The 18232-nt window shown below is 40.5% G+C and overlaps 1 protein-coding gene across 4 annotated transcripts in view; it reads left to right on the top strand.

The window, feature by feature from the left end:
* SLIT3 (slit guidance ligand 3) overlaps positions 1-18232 on the top strand; it is a 535141-nt gene that overhangs the window by 450078 nt on the left and 66831 nt on the right. For all 4 annotated transcript variants that reach the window (XM_065030140.1, XM_065030141.1, XM_065030138.1 and 1 more), the window contains exons 25-27: positions 4740-4811; positions 8679-8842; positions 12854-12978. In XM_065030140.1, coding sequence (XP_064886212.1) covers positions 4740-4811; positions 8679-8842; positions 12854-12978 — 361 coding nt within the window. The remainder of the gene's footprint in view (positions 1-4739; positions 4812-8678; positions 8843-12853; positions 12979-18232) is intronic.

Below are 18232 nucleotides of genomic sequence, written 5' to 3' on the forward strand. Positions count from 1 at the left end.
AGGGGGGTCATCACTTCTTGCACAGTGAACTGAAAACTAAGCAATGAAATAACGTATCTGTGATGAGATTATTCAGTGTGCTGAAGGAGAAACAGCTTTGAACACTAAAAGGTCAGGACAGAGGAGTTGAAGAATATGTCCTGAGTACTATTCACGTAGTATTTTCTGTTGGTTTTGTCGGGTTTTTTTTAAGAAGTCATTCGCATATAGAGGTTTCAGTGAATTGAAAGAGCAATGGTTGCTGTGCAATGGCTCTGTAAGTGTGGAATTAAGGTGCTGGCATGGGCAGTACTGCAACTGTGGAAGTAATGAGGCAAAGCAATGCTGTTTGGCCAGGCTCTTTCACTGTGGTTTGAGTGGTGAAATAGATATCTACATTTCCACCTTCTAATTTACAAGACAGCTTTAGCTTCCCCGTTTCCATCGTTAAAAACTAGAAAGATATGTGATTTGGATTTGCTGTTTTAAGTTTGGCTTGGGACTCTGTTTTTTAGTGCACTAGGATGGTCACATCTGAGTTGTTTCATGAGTCCTGAAATTTGGGCACAGATTAATATATTCTGTTTCATGGCCAAATAAATTATTCCATATAGAACCATCTTCTGGCCTGCTTCCGATATGCAAGCCAGCTTGATTAAAGCTAGTTTAGGACACTCTACCCTGAATTACAGTGTAGACATACCATGCCTCACTCTTTCCAATAGCTATAATTTGTCTTTTCATTTCTATTCTTGCAGGCCACGTAGGGACAGAAACAAAGGGCAATATTTTAATAACAACTGTTATCTTTTGGCTTTACTCAATGTTCTGCTAATCAAATTGAAAAAATGTCTTTTCAAAAGCCCTCCCCGTCTTGCACGGAGCAGCATGAGTGAAATGGAGCCTAAAGGGGCAACTCTGCCTCTGCTCCATGCATTTGGAAGCATCCAGATTGATTTGATTTATCACGGCCCACAAAACTCTGGTATCAGCTACAACTTTTGCCACATGTCATCAACGTGGTTATTAAAAATCAATTCTCCAGAGAGAAAATGGCTTCTGAGTGGCAGTGTGCAATCTGTTATTGTCAGTTATTTATTATCCATATTTTCAGGGGAATTTAAAAGAGAAAACATCAGCAAAACAATTGCCACATTTTATTTTAAATAAAAATAGTATCGAGATCTCATTACCCTTGGCTGTTCATGCCTTTGAGGGTAGCAGAACCTGCTCATACAGGCTTCTGTGTCTTCCAGATTCCTTATGTTTTCTTTACTTTTTGCCTCTCCGTAGTAAATAAAGTAAATATGTATTTGAAAATGAGAATAATCACAGATGTATGATGTTGATCTTTGACAGATATCCGGTTCTGTCCTCTGTCTCTTACGCTTTTCAGCACAAACCCAACTGAGTAAAGTGCAGAGTCAATAAGTTTATGTTTAAGCCTGAATATATATCAGCATTTACACAACCAGGCCTTTAATCTTCGGTCTTCATGTGGCTTATCCAGAACGGCAGCCAAAGTGTGCTGGGGAGCAATTTCAACATAGTCTTCAGAGGTTTTTCATAAGCAAAAGTTGATATCAGTAGGTTTTTGTACCAAAGCTATTGCAGTAGAAAGTAGCGGAGTTTTTTATTCTTTCTGTTTTGGGTGGGTTTTTTGGTCCAAAGTCTCTTTAGAAGCTAAATGTAAATAGATTTTAAAAGCTAAGGTTGAGACAAAGTAATTATAAATATTAGAACTCTCTGGTAGGCTTGAATGGGTAATTTTAGAGATTATTTTTGTGTGACGATGTTGTAACTTCTGACATTTAGTCCTGGTTTAACTAAGAGGCAAAGTCCAGAAATAAAAACATTTTTCCACATCACCAAACAATTTTCTATGTTATATTGATGAAAAAGATAAAACAAGCTATGAAATATTCTACTAGCATGAGATATTTTATATTCTACTTAAAGTTCACATAAACTTCTGCTTATTTAAATATGCTTATTTCATTAAAGAAGGGAACATTTTGATGCCAAGTTGTTCAGACCTGATCTTGCATCCTCATACCAACAAAAATGCTTCTTATTTTAATAGCTGTGGGGTATGTCTCAGTCATTCTGTATAGAATTAGTGAGTGGGCTTTATCTGGAGTTACTGTGTGGGAGCTCATGTCCTTCCTTTTCCTGTTCAGATTAATTGCTGGGAGATCCATCCTTATAAATGCCAAGTATTATCATGAACAGCTGAAACCTCGGTATGCTTAAGAGAAAATTTCCCAATTGGGATGCTGGAAGGGGAAGGTTTTGGTGCTGGAGCGAGGTGCCAGCAGGACAACTCTGCTGTAGATTTTGAGGTTTGATGCTCTGTAGGAAAACTCTGAGATGTTATAGAAACTGCAGCTTCCACGAATGCTGTGAAATGTGATGGTGATGCCGCTGTTCATGAATTCACAGCCCCACGCCAGGGACAGCACGAGGTGTATCTTCCCCTGGCGAGTTTGGATTTCCTTGCTCTGTACGCTGGTGTAAAACAGCAGGTAAAGGTAGAATTCGTAACAGTTACAAGGCATTGCGTGGATCCTGGTGAAGTGTGTAGTGGTGTTAGGGTGGAGAAAGGGAGGAAAGGATGGAAAAAGAGATGCTTTTATTTCCATCTCACTGAATCACAGAATGTCAGGGGTTGGAAGGGCCCTGGAAAGCTCATCCAGTGCAATCCCCCCATGGAGCAGGAACACCCAGATGAGGTTACACAGGAAGGTGTCCAGGCGGGTTGGAATGTCTGCACAGAAGGAGACTCCACAACCCCCTGGGCAGCCTGGGCCAGGCTCTGACACCCTCACCATGAACAAGTTTCTTCTCAAATTTAAGTGGAACCTCTTGTGTTCCAGTTTGTACCCATTGCCCCTTGTCCTGTCACTGGTTGTCACCAGAAGAGCCTGGCTCCATCCTCCTGACACTCCCCCTTTCCATATTGATCCCCATGAATGAGTCCCCCCTCAGTCTCCTCTTGTCCAGCTCCAGAGCCCCAGCTCCCTCAGCCTTTCCTCACACGGGAGATGCTCCACTCCCTTCAGCATCTTGGTGGCTGCGCTGGACTCTCTGCAGCAGTTCCCTGTCCTGCTGGAACTGAGGGGCCACAACTGGACACAATATTCCATCTGGGGCTATTATCTATTTCCCCGGGCCCAGACATTTGGTTTGTTTTAAACACATTCAGTGTGCACCATTTCAAGCATTTGTACAGTCACAAAAATAAAAAAAAAAAAATGATCGGTGTGTTCCGCAAATCACCAGGTAAATTAGAAAATAAATGACTCGAGGGAAAGAGCTGCTACAAACCTGACACACGGCAGGTTTCTGTTTTCCAGCCTCCTCCGCCAGGTCTGCAGCACTGGCAGTAATTCCTGGAGCTGGGAAAGAGGACATAAACTATACAGCAGTTTGCTGTAACTGAACCAGCTCAGGGGAGAAGTGCAACAGAAAATATAATTTTAAAATATTGATGTCCCTTGCCTTTGCAAGTTCTCTACCAACTTCTGCTTAAGAAATGGCTGGTGAGATCCAGCGGGATCGACGCCTGTTGGCTCCTCCTTCCTGTCTGTTATTGCATGGAGTAGTAAACTGCTTTTCAGTGACATGCAAACTAGAAGAGTTAGAACAGACTATAAATACTTTTCTCTATGCTGTTGTTTTGCCAGATAATTATCTAGTGATGCAGAGGATGCAGCAGCTGAACAGCTGCTTTATTTAATTATAAAATAAAACCTGGCGGGACTGTGTATCTTCCTTGGTGCATTTTTTAGGGGGGTTTTATGCAGTTGTCACCCCCAGCATCTTGTGCCCTCCACACACCCATTTGTTGCTGTTCTCCTATTTGATCCCAGCCTCGGTGCTCCGAGAGCGGCTCGTCCCCTCTGTTTATCTGCCACCCCTCTGGTGCTGGTGCGTGACTTTGTAGCGGGGTAGGCAGTTGCCATTTCAATGAAAACCACAAGCAATTACAAATAATTATCTTTCACTCTTCTGTCTGCTGCTTTGAATAGAAGTGTCGTGCTCTACAAGCTGCAAAAAACCCTTTCCACTTGTGCTTGCCTGTGTAACTCACTTATAAACATATTTCTGAGAAAAGAGATGAAGTGGCTGCTTAAATTGTCTTGGAAATGGTGGAGAACCCTTTCACAAAGATCGTGAAAATCCTGCTGGAAAAATGTTAGTTTCTTTGCACTGGGTGAATCATCCTTAAAATAACTATTTTCAAGTATTTTCCCTGATAGCATAAATGTATAGATATTAAAAATACCACACAAAGAGATATTTCCTACTGTAAGAATGGGAAAATAGAATGTGGAAGTGCAGATATATTTGCCCTCATGGACTCTCTCCTTGGATCTCTCTGAAGTCAATATTCAATTTAACTTTCACAATTCCCATTTTTCCCATTCTGTTTTTTCTGTGCTTCCAGCCAATGGGATTCTATAAGAGCATACAGGTCTGTACGTGAGAATCTGCTTGTCATCAGTACACTCTTTATAGCATAAATAGTATGTCACCTTTTTAATTTAAGACGTTAGTCACCAACAACAGTGATTGTATCATTATTTTAAATGTCAACGTCTAGAAGTAATAGAGTGTGGAAGCTCCAGAGTTGTGAAGCTCATATAAACTCTCAAAGGAACAAAATGAAGTATCTTTCTTAAGCACCAAATCCTTCATTTGTGGGGAGCAGATATAATACTGTGGTTTGATGCCTTCCTGCTTCTCCCTTCTTCTAGGACACTCCATGGAAACGATATTTCCAGTGTTCCTGAAGGTTCTTTCAACGACCTGATATCCCTTTCCCATCTGTAAGTACTTCTGTCTGGAGCCATCTGGCTGATTGACAGTCTCAGATTTATAAAACAGTGCGTATTAATACATATTTCAGACTGCATAGGTTTTCTGGTTTTCCTGCTCACTTTCCATAGTCTGCTGTGGATATTCATAGCGCATCTGTTCAAAGGAAATAAAAAAATGCTAGAACCTGTTGTTATTAGTTACCAAAATATTTTCTTAAGGAAACCCAAATGAGCAAATGTGAGTTTCCTCTTCTGTGGACTTTGTGTTTAAGGCTTTCTTTCAGCATCGTCTGTGTGAAATGCAGAGTGTGTTATGGTCTGAGCGAGACAGGAAACCTCCCACAAAGAGCAAATATTAAGCAAATGTGAATTCTTTGCTTAATAAGTGTCATATGTTTTGCATAGTGAAGCGTTGCCAGTGTATGAACTTGTTGATGAATCACTCTTTCAGACATACATATTTAGTCATGTGGAAATTGGTCATTTCACGGCATTAAAACTTCATTCCATAATTTGCAAAAATTATTAGACGTGTCAGATATTTGAGGAAATTACTATTGTATTGGTGGAGGTCCAGGGTATTTTTAAATACAGTTCAGTTGATGAAAGAACTGTAAAGCCAAATAGCTGCAATTGTTACAAAATAAACCTGAAGTGTTGATGCCAAGAAAATGAACAGAAGATGTTTTTTTCACTGAGATACTGTGTGATGCTGCACCTTATTAGACAATAGATGTAAAGGAAAAGTAATTTTGTGTAGCATGTTTCTTGATTACTGTCCTCAAGTAATCAGAGGGTTGGGCATGTCTTGCTCATTTTGCCGAATGACTAGTTTCCCAGGTTGATATTTTCTGTTTTGATGCTGCTCTCATGCATGTGAGTTGATGTTGATGTGCACACATCAAGACATACAAACAGGTACATTTAACGTAGGTTTTACATCTCTGTTCCTCTCTTTGCAACCTTAAACGTGCCCTCCGGAACACTTAACACTAGGTTCAGTGCATATTTACGTATTTTCTGGATAGCAGATATGTCCTCAGACTGTTTATTTGTGTGTAACAGCTTTCTGTCCCAGTCTCTCTCTAGATAGTAAAAAATAAAGATACGTCAGATTGGTTGGGACAGAAATCATATGTGACCAACTTAGGCAATTTCAACTTCAACTGAGAAACAACATTCTCTGTTTCGTGCTTATGGCTTGGTATCTAAGTCAGAGGAAATATTTGTTTTGCACAGAATGTGTTTCTTCAGCACGTTCCCAGCATCGTCAGGTCAGTTTGGTTGTTGTTTTGGAATGAGGGTCTGCCCAAGCTGAAGCCCTGTATCTCCGTTTGGAAGCGCAGTGACACCTTCCATACTGGGAATCTGGCTTCTGAGGGTATTTTTAGAACTCAAGAGATAAACATATCATGCCCCATTTGTTTAGATTTTCCTCGGGGTTTACTTGAAATGAAGTGCAGATACAATTTTCCTGGGTAAACTGTTCACCTTCGGGAGTGATAAAAACCCCTTTGGCCCAATACAATCACTGCAGTCTATCTGTTTAGATATATGTGCTGCCAGAAATGTAAAATACACAAAGCTCAAATGAACAGTAATAAATAGGATCCATAAAATAAATAAGACCTGTCTGGGGTGTAATTTGCACAGCTGAACAATTGAATTTTACAGTGCAATTGTGCTCTCCAGTTTCTTAAAGAGTATTCTGAAACTTTTAGCAAGCACAGTGATTTTGCTCTTCACATGCCAGAAAAAGCTGTGCTTATTCATACGTGGTTGAAAAGAAATTCCTGATATATAGATCTTCAAGGAGAAAGCACGCACTTGGAATAATTTTAAAAATGATACATGGGATTGCTGCTCATCAAATTCATAATATGTGGGAGAACGAAAGTGGATGTTAAATGTACAAGCTGTGTGGCTACGAGTAGGATGATCAGCCTTGAGCCTTCAGCATCACTTGGGGGAAGGCATCAAATTAACCGCTAGAATTGCAAAGAAATATTTTGTTTATTTATTATTGATTTCAGAGTCTTCTGTAAGAGCTTTAAATTGGTCTGTAACTGGAAGAGCAAAACTGAGATCTGGATACTTCAATCACTTTTTCCATGGCTGTTTAAAGCCTACAAGAAAATGTTCACCAAACTTCCTTTACATAGTAAACATCATATTGTTGTAATGCAGTTATTATAACAACCTATATAGCTGATAGACCTCACTAGAGGCAGAGGAAGGTTTGCACAACATTTTGAAAATGCTGCTGGTGGTATTTCATTACAGCCCAGGATATTTTTACCTTATGGAAATATTTTGCTGTAGTGGGCAAAGAAATAGAGTATGCTAGAGGTCGTGAATGAAAATACAAGAATTCACTGTAGTTCCTAGAAATGAAGGGAAAAATACCTGTGATAATTTCTGCAGTTGTACAACATTATTGGTGATGATTTCTAGTGTCTGTAAAGCAGCTTTATTTTTAACGTACTTTATAAAGATTAATTAATATGGCAACCAGCTTTCCGCTGTCCTCCCACTCCCACTTTATACATGGCAGTTGCTCAACACTAAAGTGAATTTCTTGGTCCAGCTTTCAGTGCTGCATTTTGTTTGACCTTGGACAAGTCAGCCAGTTGATCACAGTTACAGGGTCAAAAAGTCAACCCAGTAGTTTTTTTCCCATTGTAAGCAATGGATTTACAGAAGGAATGGATGGCTATTTTTTAATACTGTGCTGCAGTACACATTTAATTTTGATGAATGAGCACTAAACAGGGTTTGAACCTATGAACTCTCATTATGGATCTGTCTAGGGCACTGTGGATTCATTAGTCACTCCAATAGAAACGTATCAACAAATTTACTGAGGTTTCTATCTTAATATCCCGTCTGATACATTTTTATTTGAAAGAAGCTTGAGTTTTAAATACTATCTTAAAAATAGTTTGTAATATATGCAGAAATAGTGAAGTCTAAAACCCAGTTTCTTTGGTATCTCTTTCCTAATTTTTATGTAGTTAATTTTCTTCCCATGGCGATTTAAGTCTTGTACAGCTAAAGCCTTACATTTACTTTCAGCAAAATAAATTCAGACTTCCAACATGCATTTCTTCACACTTTCAAAAATTAATTGTTTTTAAACTGACTTTTCTGAAGTCTGGACTTTGTAATTGACTGACTGCCTGAAAAGACACTTTCCTTAAGAGAAGAAATTAGTATAAATTAGTCAAGGCAGCACCTAAATTTAAGGTAGATGGGTTTGTTTTCTATGTTTTGTTGCTATGAATTATGAAAAGGTTTTTGGAATTATAATTACACTATGTGAATGTTGTCTACTTCAACCATATGACCTAACTCAAGTGGTGGGTTAAGCAGAAAATGTCTTTTTAAAGCCAGAAACAAAAGTAGCAGACACCAAGTTGCAGTTTTGAAACCAGTGGTATCCTCTGTATCTTTCATCTAGTGAGGAGACATTGACACGAGTCATTAGATCCACACTCAATTATACAATTCGCTGTTAGAATATGCTCCTGAAGACCAGAGATTTAAATAAAAGAAACCAATGTGATAAATTTGATGAAAGCAACATGTTTGGCGACATTGCTCGAGCACAATTGTTTGAAAAAGTGATTTATTGTTTGGAAAAGTGATTTGCTGTTAGGTATTTATACAACCTCCCTAATTAATGATGGGAAGAAAGGAAAAAAGTGGGAACACTGAAGGAGATAAATCTAGGAGACTTCCTGAATACTCAGAAGATCTTTCCCACATTTTGAAGTGAAGCATTCCTGTAAAAGCGTGGAATAAAATGTGCCTTGGTGAGATGTTTTCTTTGCTCGTGAGCCAAAATAACCGCTGTTGGTTGTTTGACCCCTCCAGGGCTCTGGGTACCAACCCACTGCACTGCGACTGCCACCTGCGCTGGCTGTCCGAGTGGGTGAAGGCGGGATACAAGGAGCCGGGCATCGCGCGCTGCAGCGGCCCCGACGCCATGGGGGACAGGCTGCTGCTCACGACGCCCACCCACCACTTCCAGTGCAGAGGTACGAGCCAGCTGGGACGCTCTCCGGGCTTTTCCTCATCTACGGTGCTTTGCGTTTGGTTTTAAAGCGAGTTTGGGGGGCAGTTGGGCTCAGCCTTCGTTTTCTGAACCATCACATTGTACCCAAGTGGCATTCTGCAAAGCTTGGTGAACTGCACCACTGGAAGGCAAACCAGCAAACCTCAGAAGAGTTACTGTTCCTTGCGCCAGATTATATCATGGCAAGGTAGCGTGTAGGATGTTGTTAGGATTTATTTGAACAAATAAATTGGTTTCAGCCTTCTACCTACCCCAGAAAACTTTGGTGAAACAAGGGTTATTTTTAAAACATAGAGCACTCTAGTTATTATCTACATTTACTAGAAAGCTGAGAAACCGATGCTGGTCTTTTCTCCCAAGTAGCAAGTGATAGGACAAGAGAAAATAGCCTCAAGTTGTACCAGGAGAGGTTTAGATTGGATATTAGGAAAAAGTTCTTCCCAGAAAGGGTTGTCAGGCCTTGGAACAGGCTGCCCAGGGCAGTGATGGAGTCACCATCCCTGGAGGGGTTTAAAAGGCATTTAGATGAGGCTCTTAGGGACATGGTTTAGTGCTACAGTTAGGTTATGGTTGGACTCGATGATCCTGAGGGTCTCTTCAACTGAAATGATTCTATGATTCTAGCTCAGAATTCTTCTGGAAAGCAAATATCTACCAGAAGTACATTTTCATTTGAAGATCTGCAAACTGTCCTCATCAACTGTGTATCAGAAGCTGTGGATTATGGAAAATGTTTCACGTCCAAATGCAATTCATTCAGGAGAGGGTTGAGGTGCCGCTGTTAGCAATGAGGGGTAGTCAACGGTAGGAGTATGCTGCATTAGAGAGCAGTAAGACAAATTAAAAGGAGCACACTTTTTTTGTAGATAAAGTAAGTAGCTTATTACTGAATGTAGATTAAGATATACCTGTATGTTTATATTGTAGAAAAAGTTTTGGAGGTTCACAGAAGTTACCAGAAAGTGTGTGACGACAGAGCTATATTTACAGTGGAAAAGATGGATCAGTAGCCTCTCTTAGAAATGGAAATGAGGGCATAAAGCTTGGTTTTATGTCTCTCAGAGTGCCGTGCACATTTACAGTACTGCTTGGCAGTGTGATTTTATAGAGGCTGGGATTAAACTGCTGAACAAACAAATGAAGGTGTTGAAGTGCGTTTAGAACACAAGTTCCCAAGCTTGGGCTGAATTTTATGTCCTTTCAAATATGTTTTTAATAACTGTAACCTTATAATTTAATTACTTGAAATGTCAGTCTCTAAACCATCAGAACTCTGACTATAGTTATCAGAACTACAGACTTTATAATAGTCTCTCAAATGTGAAGTACAAATATACCCTGAATACTAAAAATACCAAATAATGTACTTGTTCACATGAAGCGAAACAAAGAGAATTATTGTATTTACATATTAAACAGGGTCTGAAAATGAATTGAGAAGCAGAAGCTAGATGAATTCTTCATTCTGAAACTGCGATATATCAATAGTTATGCTCACTTTCTCTCAAAACTGAGCAAGCAACTCTTAGGCAAGAGTTAAGTAAACCTGTGATCCAGACTATGACAGCTGCATGGTTTTTTTATGTAGATGTTAGTTTGATCTATTAGAAAGCTGGTGGACTTTCTACTCTTCCAGCTGTCCCCATGGCTCATTTTGTCTGAATGGAAAAGGAGAAAAAAGTGTTGGTTCGGAGCTGATCTTTGGGCAAACAGAAACTGTTGATGGTCAGGATGAGTGGCAGCATACTCCAAGGAGCTCCAGCCCGTAGCAAAATTCACCTTTTCTCATCATAATACATTTATTTTGAAAAACAACGCGTGATTTGATAGTCCAACCGAATGCATTTCCCATGTGCGTGTTCAAGATCCGCTGCCCCGTGCGCGTCCATCTGGCCGTCAGGGGTTTATTGCGATGCCACGTGCAGTTTTGCACACGTGTCCTCTGTGACCTCCAGTAACTCTTACATTTAAAAAAATAATGTAGAGTTTAACTTATTCTTGTTAAAATTATGTTTTTAGCCTGTGACTGAGCAGAAGGTTATGTCTCAGCAGAGCCAAGAAAATGGAAGTATGTAATGTGCAAGTCATGCAAACTCAGCTCTGCTTTTTATTAAATTGCCCTCCTGATTATGCAGTAGAGGAAAGGAATGTGCTGGGCTGAGGGTATTTTGCTGTATGGATTTATAAATCAAATCCACAAGGGCAAACTAATGAACTACTTAACTGCTAGGAACTAACACAGTTCCTATTAGCTCCTGCATTGATTAGCTTTGATCTATGCCAAAGGAATAAATGGAGAATATATGTGTGTATATTGCAAAATAAATAAATAATAGAGCAAATTTTGGTTTAGTGACCTCTAAATCTAGAAGAGCAGCACTGCTGCCTGTCTCATGAGCTCTCCAAGGAGCTACCTTCCTATATTCTCTGGATATTCTACCTTCAAGACAAAAGGAGCTCAGATATGTCCCATTCCACCCCCTGTCAGTGCCAGGAATTCAGATGTTATTTCCTCTTGCTGTCCTGTGCAAGTTAAAAACACGTGTGGCATTTAGTTAGACATAAACGCAAAGACAGAAGAGGATGACAAGTCTTTTATTTCTTTTTGTTATTATTATTTGTTACTCCTTGTGTATTTTTTCCTCATTATTGCAGTTTGTGGTCAGCTGTGCCCTGTTAACAGACTCTTGCAGCTGAGGCTCCTTGGTCCCCATTTCTGTCGTGTTCTTCCCCCCTGTTGCTGTTGAGCAAGTGTTCAAAGTTAATAATGAGGGTTTATATTGGTATCTCATACAGGATGGTCCAAAGCAAATCCTTGGCTGGAAGGGATTTTTTCATCCCTAGTTTGGTTATCTTCTAGAGCTCCATCTTCTCTCTAACATCAAGTATAAGCTGCTTTTCTTTCAGGATGTTTCACAGTTTACTCCTTCTTATCATTTATCTTGCAAAACAGCAGCTCTGTGCCCACTTCTGATTAGCACAGGACCAATTTTAAGTTATTTTAATATATATTTCCTTGAAAGTGACATTAAATTGTTTTAGGGTCTTTACTGCTTGATATAATTAAAGCCTTTTTGAAGTGGTAAGGTTGGGGTTTTTTTACATGTAAAAGTGTTATCTCATTAATATTTGAAATGTAGTCATTTCAAAATCACCATTTCTTTAGCCATAAATATAACTGCCAAAATCAGCTTTCTGTAAAATCTCAGCAACAAAATATTGATTGGCTTGGTACCCCAAATGTACTTAGTATTGTTTTGGTTCATTTTGCTGCTCACCCACAAACGTTACTACTTCTCTGCAAGAGTTGTGTTAAAAAATGTGGTTTATTAAATGGTTTAAATATGGCCATGTGTATTTACCAGCATACATTTAGGTCTTTGTATATTTGTCTTTGTTGCATTTTGCCAAGATACCTGGATGTTGATAATCATTCTCCTGGGCAGAACAGGAAGAAAATAAGTTGTGAACTCTGTTAAAATTAAGGATGGTAGAACACTTTGCACCTAAATATTCCCATAAGCCTCTAACTAAATCTTTCTTATGCATGTTTTTCATTTCTGCTGTTGCATCTGCACTTTCATTCTTGTTACCAGCCATAGAAATGTCATGTTATGATTCCCTAGGGGTTGCTATTGCAGAATTTTCAGCACTGAGAGAAGGAAAGTTGCTGAAAGCCATATATATATAAGCCCACTCTCTGGAGAGTCCCAGCATGTTTTTTCAGAGCCGATGTTTGCGTGTCCAGGAGAATATAAGCATCATTGAGACTTCCCTAGCACTTGATTTAAGTACTTAAAATCTCTCTAATCCCTGGGAGTCCCATGCTGTTGTGTGAAGTTGCACCCACAGCGTATGCATTTGTGCCAACACTGGGTCAATACTGCATTCGGAAACAATGCTTGTGTGAGTATGGGAAGTATTAATTCTGCAGTCCAGTTCTCTGTTAATGCACTGTGTTTTGCCTTTCCAGAGCCGACAGATATCAGCGTGGTGTCCAAGTGTAACCCCTGCCTCTCCAATCCGTGTAAGAACAATGGGACATGCAGCAATGATCCAGTGGAGTTTTATCAATGCACCTGCCCTTTTGGCTTCAAGGTATGACTACAAATGAACTACATGAAAACCAATAAAGTGTTCCCTATCCCTTCTGTTTCCTTAATCGTTGTACCACGAGAAGTCAGATTTACAGGCAACTAAGCTCAAAAGATCCCTTGCCCAAGAAGATTGCGTGTGACCTTTCAGCTGTGCCCCACTACAAATTTTATCCTGTGCAATAGGAAAGGCGTTTCTTTCTTTCTGTGCCATGACTGTACAGATCATCCTGAGCAACTTGATGTAGTTGACCCTACTTTGAGCAGGGTGGTTGGACTAGATGATCTCCAAAGGTTGCTTCCAACCTTGGGCATTCTGTAATGTAGACATCCATATGAAATGGCAAGTTGATTCTATCTTCCTTTCCATTTCTTCTCTTTTGCCAGCAACAAGACGATCATTTAATAGGCTGCCAGGCCAAAGGTGAGGCAGTTCAGATGACCATTAAGGGCCAGTGGAGTCCATGGTGGCAGAATGCTGATACCTGCCAGTTTACATCCATCTCACACAGACTGATAAGCAGGAAGGTGCCAATTGATCAGACACAACCACTGGCCTAGCTGACTTTAAATTCTGAGTGCTCATGTCCATGGAGTGATCTGCAGATCTGAAATCCTGTAGATACCAAGTATTGTGAGCATGCAGTGTCAGGTTCTTGATAACACATTTCAAAATCGGAAAATCATGTCATTAAGTAATATAAATTTTGGTAGCCATTTATAACTTCCATTGTTAACACCACATCATGAAAGCTTAAGGCTACCAAGACTTTGTTTCAGGGTCCATCTAACTGGAAATCGAGCTCAGTAGTCAGTAGCTGGAGGATCAAGTGTAAGTAATAAATGAGGCATATGATCTGTTCACAGCCCAGGGGGGATTGGATGCTATGGCAAACAAAGTAGGTTGCATCCCGTAGGCTGTGATTTTGTGTGCCTCATTGGGTATTTCTTGCAGAGTCTTGGCCAGTTGAAACAGATGCTCATAAAACACAGAGCAGTAAGAACTATAGGGGAAAAAAAGCCCAAAAAAGGCAAAACCAGACATATATGTGGGAAGTAAGCACAAGTGTCCATGTCTTGCATTTCAGGTAGGATTTAGGAATTAGTTCGTTCTCATGATATCATGATTTCCCTTTTCTCTTTGCCAAGGGTACATCCCAGATGGTCACAGAGTAGTTGTGGTAGATACCTGGAACATTGGAAAAGGGAAGATGTAAAGCTCATTTCTTCTATTTCCCCCCAAGGCCCCCATGCTTGGTACTCAAGAATAACAACAATTGTCTTAAATAATTGAAAAAGCTATTGGAAGTTTAATTAAAAATCCTTCTGCCCCTTGGCGTATCAACTAGTTCTAGGATCTTAAAAGACCACATTGTCAAAAATTCATTCAACTGAAACAAACTAATTGGTACCAATTGATTTGTCTTTGCAATAAGGGAAACTGTGGCTGTTTATCTCCTCAGGTTAATAGAACAGTCATTTTAATTTGACATTTAACATAAACTCGGTTGAATTTGTCAGATGAGACTATGTGACTGTTGAGATAACTTGAAAAGTAAAAGCTTTCAAAACTAGCAGGAAAATATATAAATCTTTGTGTATGCCTTAAGTCACAGGGCACATATTGTGGAACAGATATCCAGGTGGTTCAAAGGAGAAAAGTGTTTGTTATGGGCATATCTCCTTTGTTTGGTTTGTGTTGTTTGGTTGGTTGGTTTTTTAAACAGGATTTCTTTATTAGCAAATGCACTAGTATAGATACATTTAACTACTAGAAGACAGGTTTACAAAGGGAAGATTTATTAACAAGGATAATCAAGACTAAGCCTCTAGTTATATTAGCAATCACTTTCTAGTGTACATTAGACCTCAGTAGGCATTGTTTTACTTAGAAAGGTTCTGATAAAGTCTTGAAGTGACTCAGTTTAAACATCTCACAGAGCATCCAGCTTTTCTCCTGTCTCGCACATTTCCTCAGATAACATTCAGTGTGCGAATGCAAAAGCTAAAACCACTTGTGTGCTTTTAAGCAGCAAGCTGTTATCCAAGCATGGCAAAGAGCAGGCAGACCCAGGCATGGCACTTAGGGCAGAGTTTAAAAATACTGACTGGATAACAGCGCGGGGAGAATTGGTGGAAATCTAATAAGCAAAAAAAGAACTGTGTGTCTTTACCACAGGTTTTTGAATAAAAATGAAATTTGACAGGTCCAAATGCAAACCATATGAAAGGAGCACTCTATCTACCACACGGTTCTCCACCAGAGATTCATGCTAATTCAATAACAATACCTTACTTCCTTCTCACCAGCCAGCACCAAACAGCTCTATCCATCTGGAAGCGATTTCCCAGACCTTGATAAATTGCCCTAAATCTGCCCTCTCAGCATTTGTTTTTCCTTGTTTGATGTAGATTTTGAAAAAATCCTGTGTGGAAGAGTGCATCAATAAAGTGAAAAACCCACCCCCTTTTCAAATATTTTTCATTCAAATGAGCTGATGGATCTATCACATTCCCTGGAAAGGGACAGACAGTGACAGGCCACTTTCTGGGGTGCTTATTATGCTCATGGTGGCCTTTAGGAAAAAAAAAAAACTAGTAGGCCAGGTAGCAGAAAACCACCTCAGTTACTGGTTGCCAGACTGGTACCTGATGGAATCAGGAGCTTCTACCAGTCAGTTCTAGTCACAAAAAAGCCTTTAGTCTTATTTTTCACTATCACACTGATGATGACTCACCAAAACAGTTTTGCTATTGAATGTATACATTATGGGGCTTTTAGCGATGTGTAACGCTGCCTGCGATGGGTTTGAGTAAACTGAGAAGTGAGATAGCTCATGGACCGCCTGAGCTGAGATGGGTCAGTGGTTTGTGAGGACACAAATACAGATTGCTCGTGTAGGCGTGGGGAAGGCAATGTGCTGATAGCCATCTTTGCTGCTGCTCTTTCCTTAAAATGGGCGCTGACCATGCTTGATGTAGATAAACCGTGGTTGAAACGGTGCATTTCGGTTGTTCTTTGGGTACAAAGCCCCAAAGACGGTGGGAGATGGGCTGAGAGTGTCACCAACAGCAACTGGCAGGCAGCACAAGTTTGAGCTCCAGGGTGGCAGGAAATGTCTCCTCATGTAATGAAACTTGTGTTTTCTTATTAAACACAGACAGAGGTGTAATTATACAGACATTTTTTTTTCCCTCTTCTCCATAACATTCTTTGAAAGATTACTTAAATAATATGTGTGGTTTAGATTGTGAAGTATGATTACAAGAAGAGAAATGAAGCCTTCTACTGCTTTAAATGCTGCTGCCCACCTGCAGTGCAAGTGTGTGTGAGTGCAGCTGGGGGCTGGTAAATAGATAACGGTACCGTACTAATTCACTTACCCTGCAGTGTGTGGCTTTTGTGTCTTCCTGTTGATATTGTAAAATCGAGTCTATGGGTATTAGAATTCAAGAGAATAATCAAACTTGCAATCAATAAGCCATTGAGAGAGGATTTACTTGAATAGCTGTAGTAAAAATGAAGGTGAGTGAAACCATCACTTGGTGTAATTTGCCATTCCTGTATTCTGAAAATGCCCTTTTTTGATTTTTTGGCTGATTTTTGTGTCTTTCATACTTCTTTTTTTTTCTTAAAACTGAGGTAACAAATGAAGGAGAATAATTTTCATTCTCCCAAAAGAGTTATTTGTAGAACTGAGGCAAAAGAGCTTAAAATACATCTGTGCTTTATCTGAAATGGGAGAACATGGCCAGCCTGGAGTGTGAAGTGCAGTACCTGCCCAGGCATCTGAGCCTCTTCCATTGCTCAGATAAACAGGAGCCTGATCTGCTGGGGTGCAGGATGTTTGCAGTGGGTTCTGCTGTTACCAAAAGCTGTCTGAAACGGAAAGTGAAGATAAGTACAGTTAGTACAGTGCATATCCCCCACTTCAGGCAACAGATGCTGATGCGTGCCTGTGCTAGAGTCACTCTGTAAATTTTATCCAACTCTCTTCACGTCCCTGTTGAGTTCATCCAGTGTCCTCACTTCTCTAGCATCGCTGCAGTATCTTGAGGCTTCGAGCAATTTCACCAGTCATCCAGAATAACAGATACAATTGGAAAAATCCTGGGTAAAGCACTTGGGCTTTGGAGAGACAGTGTTCTTTGCAGCCAGACTCTTGTGGTGGGAGGCATTATAGTGAAGCCAGAATGATATTTAGTGAGGAAGCTGGTTCCAAAGTTCTGCTAGGAATTTGGCTCTTCCTCCTCCCCACCCCCCGCGCCAGGTTTTCATCCCTGTAAACAGGGTTGGAAATGGAGAATCTCAGAACAAAGTGTCTCTGGGATATGCAGGATTCACGTCTGTCACGTTGTACACAGATACAACTAATGTGCCAGCACTTGAACGGATGGATGTAGCTGAGCAGAAGCCACGGCTGCTCAGCACAGGGATAATAAGCAGGTTATATCAGCAAAGAGCCCGTCCCATGGGCATGGTTTAAGTGTTAGGCTGACTATATTGTTTGCTCAGGGGTATGCGCGTGGCCTTGCGTTTGCTTGGAGCACATGGCAAAAGGTATTTGCTGTATTTGCACTCTGCCATGTAGATGTACTTCTGTAGTGTTACATCAACAGCGTGTCTTAGAATAATGAGTGGTTTAGGAGTATTCAACATAGACTGATCTTAAAACGTAGATATGGTCACATTTGCTCATGTGCAGATATTCCGGGCAGCTCTTACAGCTCGAGGCTGAGCCAGTGCAAGTGTATTAATGTTTATAAATACATAAAGGGTGAGTGTCAGGATGGAGCCAGGCTCTTCTCAGTGACAACCAGTGGTGGGACAAGGAGCAATGGGTGCAGACTGGAACACAGGAGGTTCCACTTAAATATGAGAAGAAACTTGTTCCTGGTGAGGGTGGCAGAGCCTGGCCCAGGCTGCCCAGGGAGGTTGTGGAGTCTCCTTCTGTGCAGACATTCCAACCCGCCTGGACACCTTCCTGTGTAACCTCATCTGGGTGTTCCTGCTCCGTGGGGGGATTGCACTGGATGAGCTTTCCAGGGCCCTTCCAACCCCTGACAGTCTGGGATTCTGTGTATTCCAGTGGGCGTTTCTCACCTAGTTACGCTGCTTTGGGTGGAGTTATATGAATGTAACTGAGCGCAGACTTTGGCTGCTGATGCATGCCAGCTGTGCAGGAGCCCGTGCCTAGTTTGTTAGGCTGTTAGGAAATGGAACTCTGTCCTTTTGTTTCTTTGGATCTATCCATGTA

Source organism: Columba livia, chromosome 14 (assembly GCF_036013475.1).
Source record: "Columba livia isolate bColLiv1 breed racing homer chromosome 14, bColLiv1.pat.W.v2, whole genome shotgun sequence".
NCBI lineage: Eukaryota > Metazoa > Chordata > Aves > Columbiformes > Columbidae > Columba > Columba livia.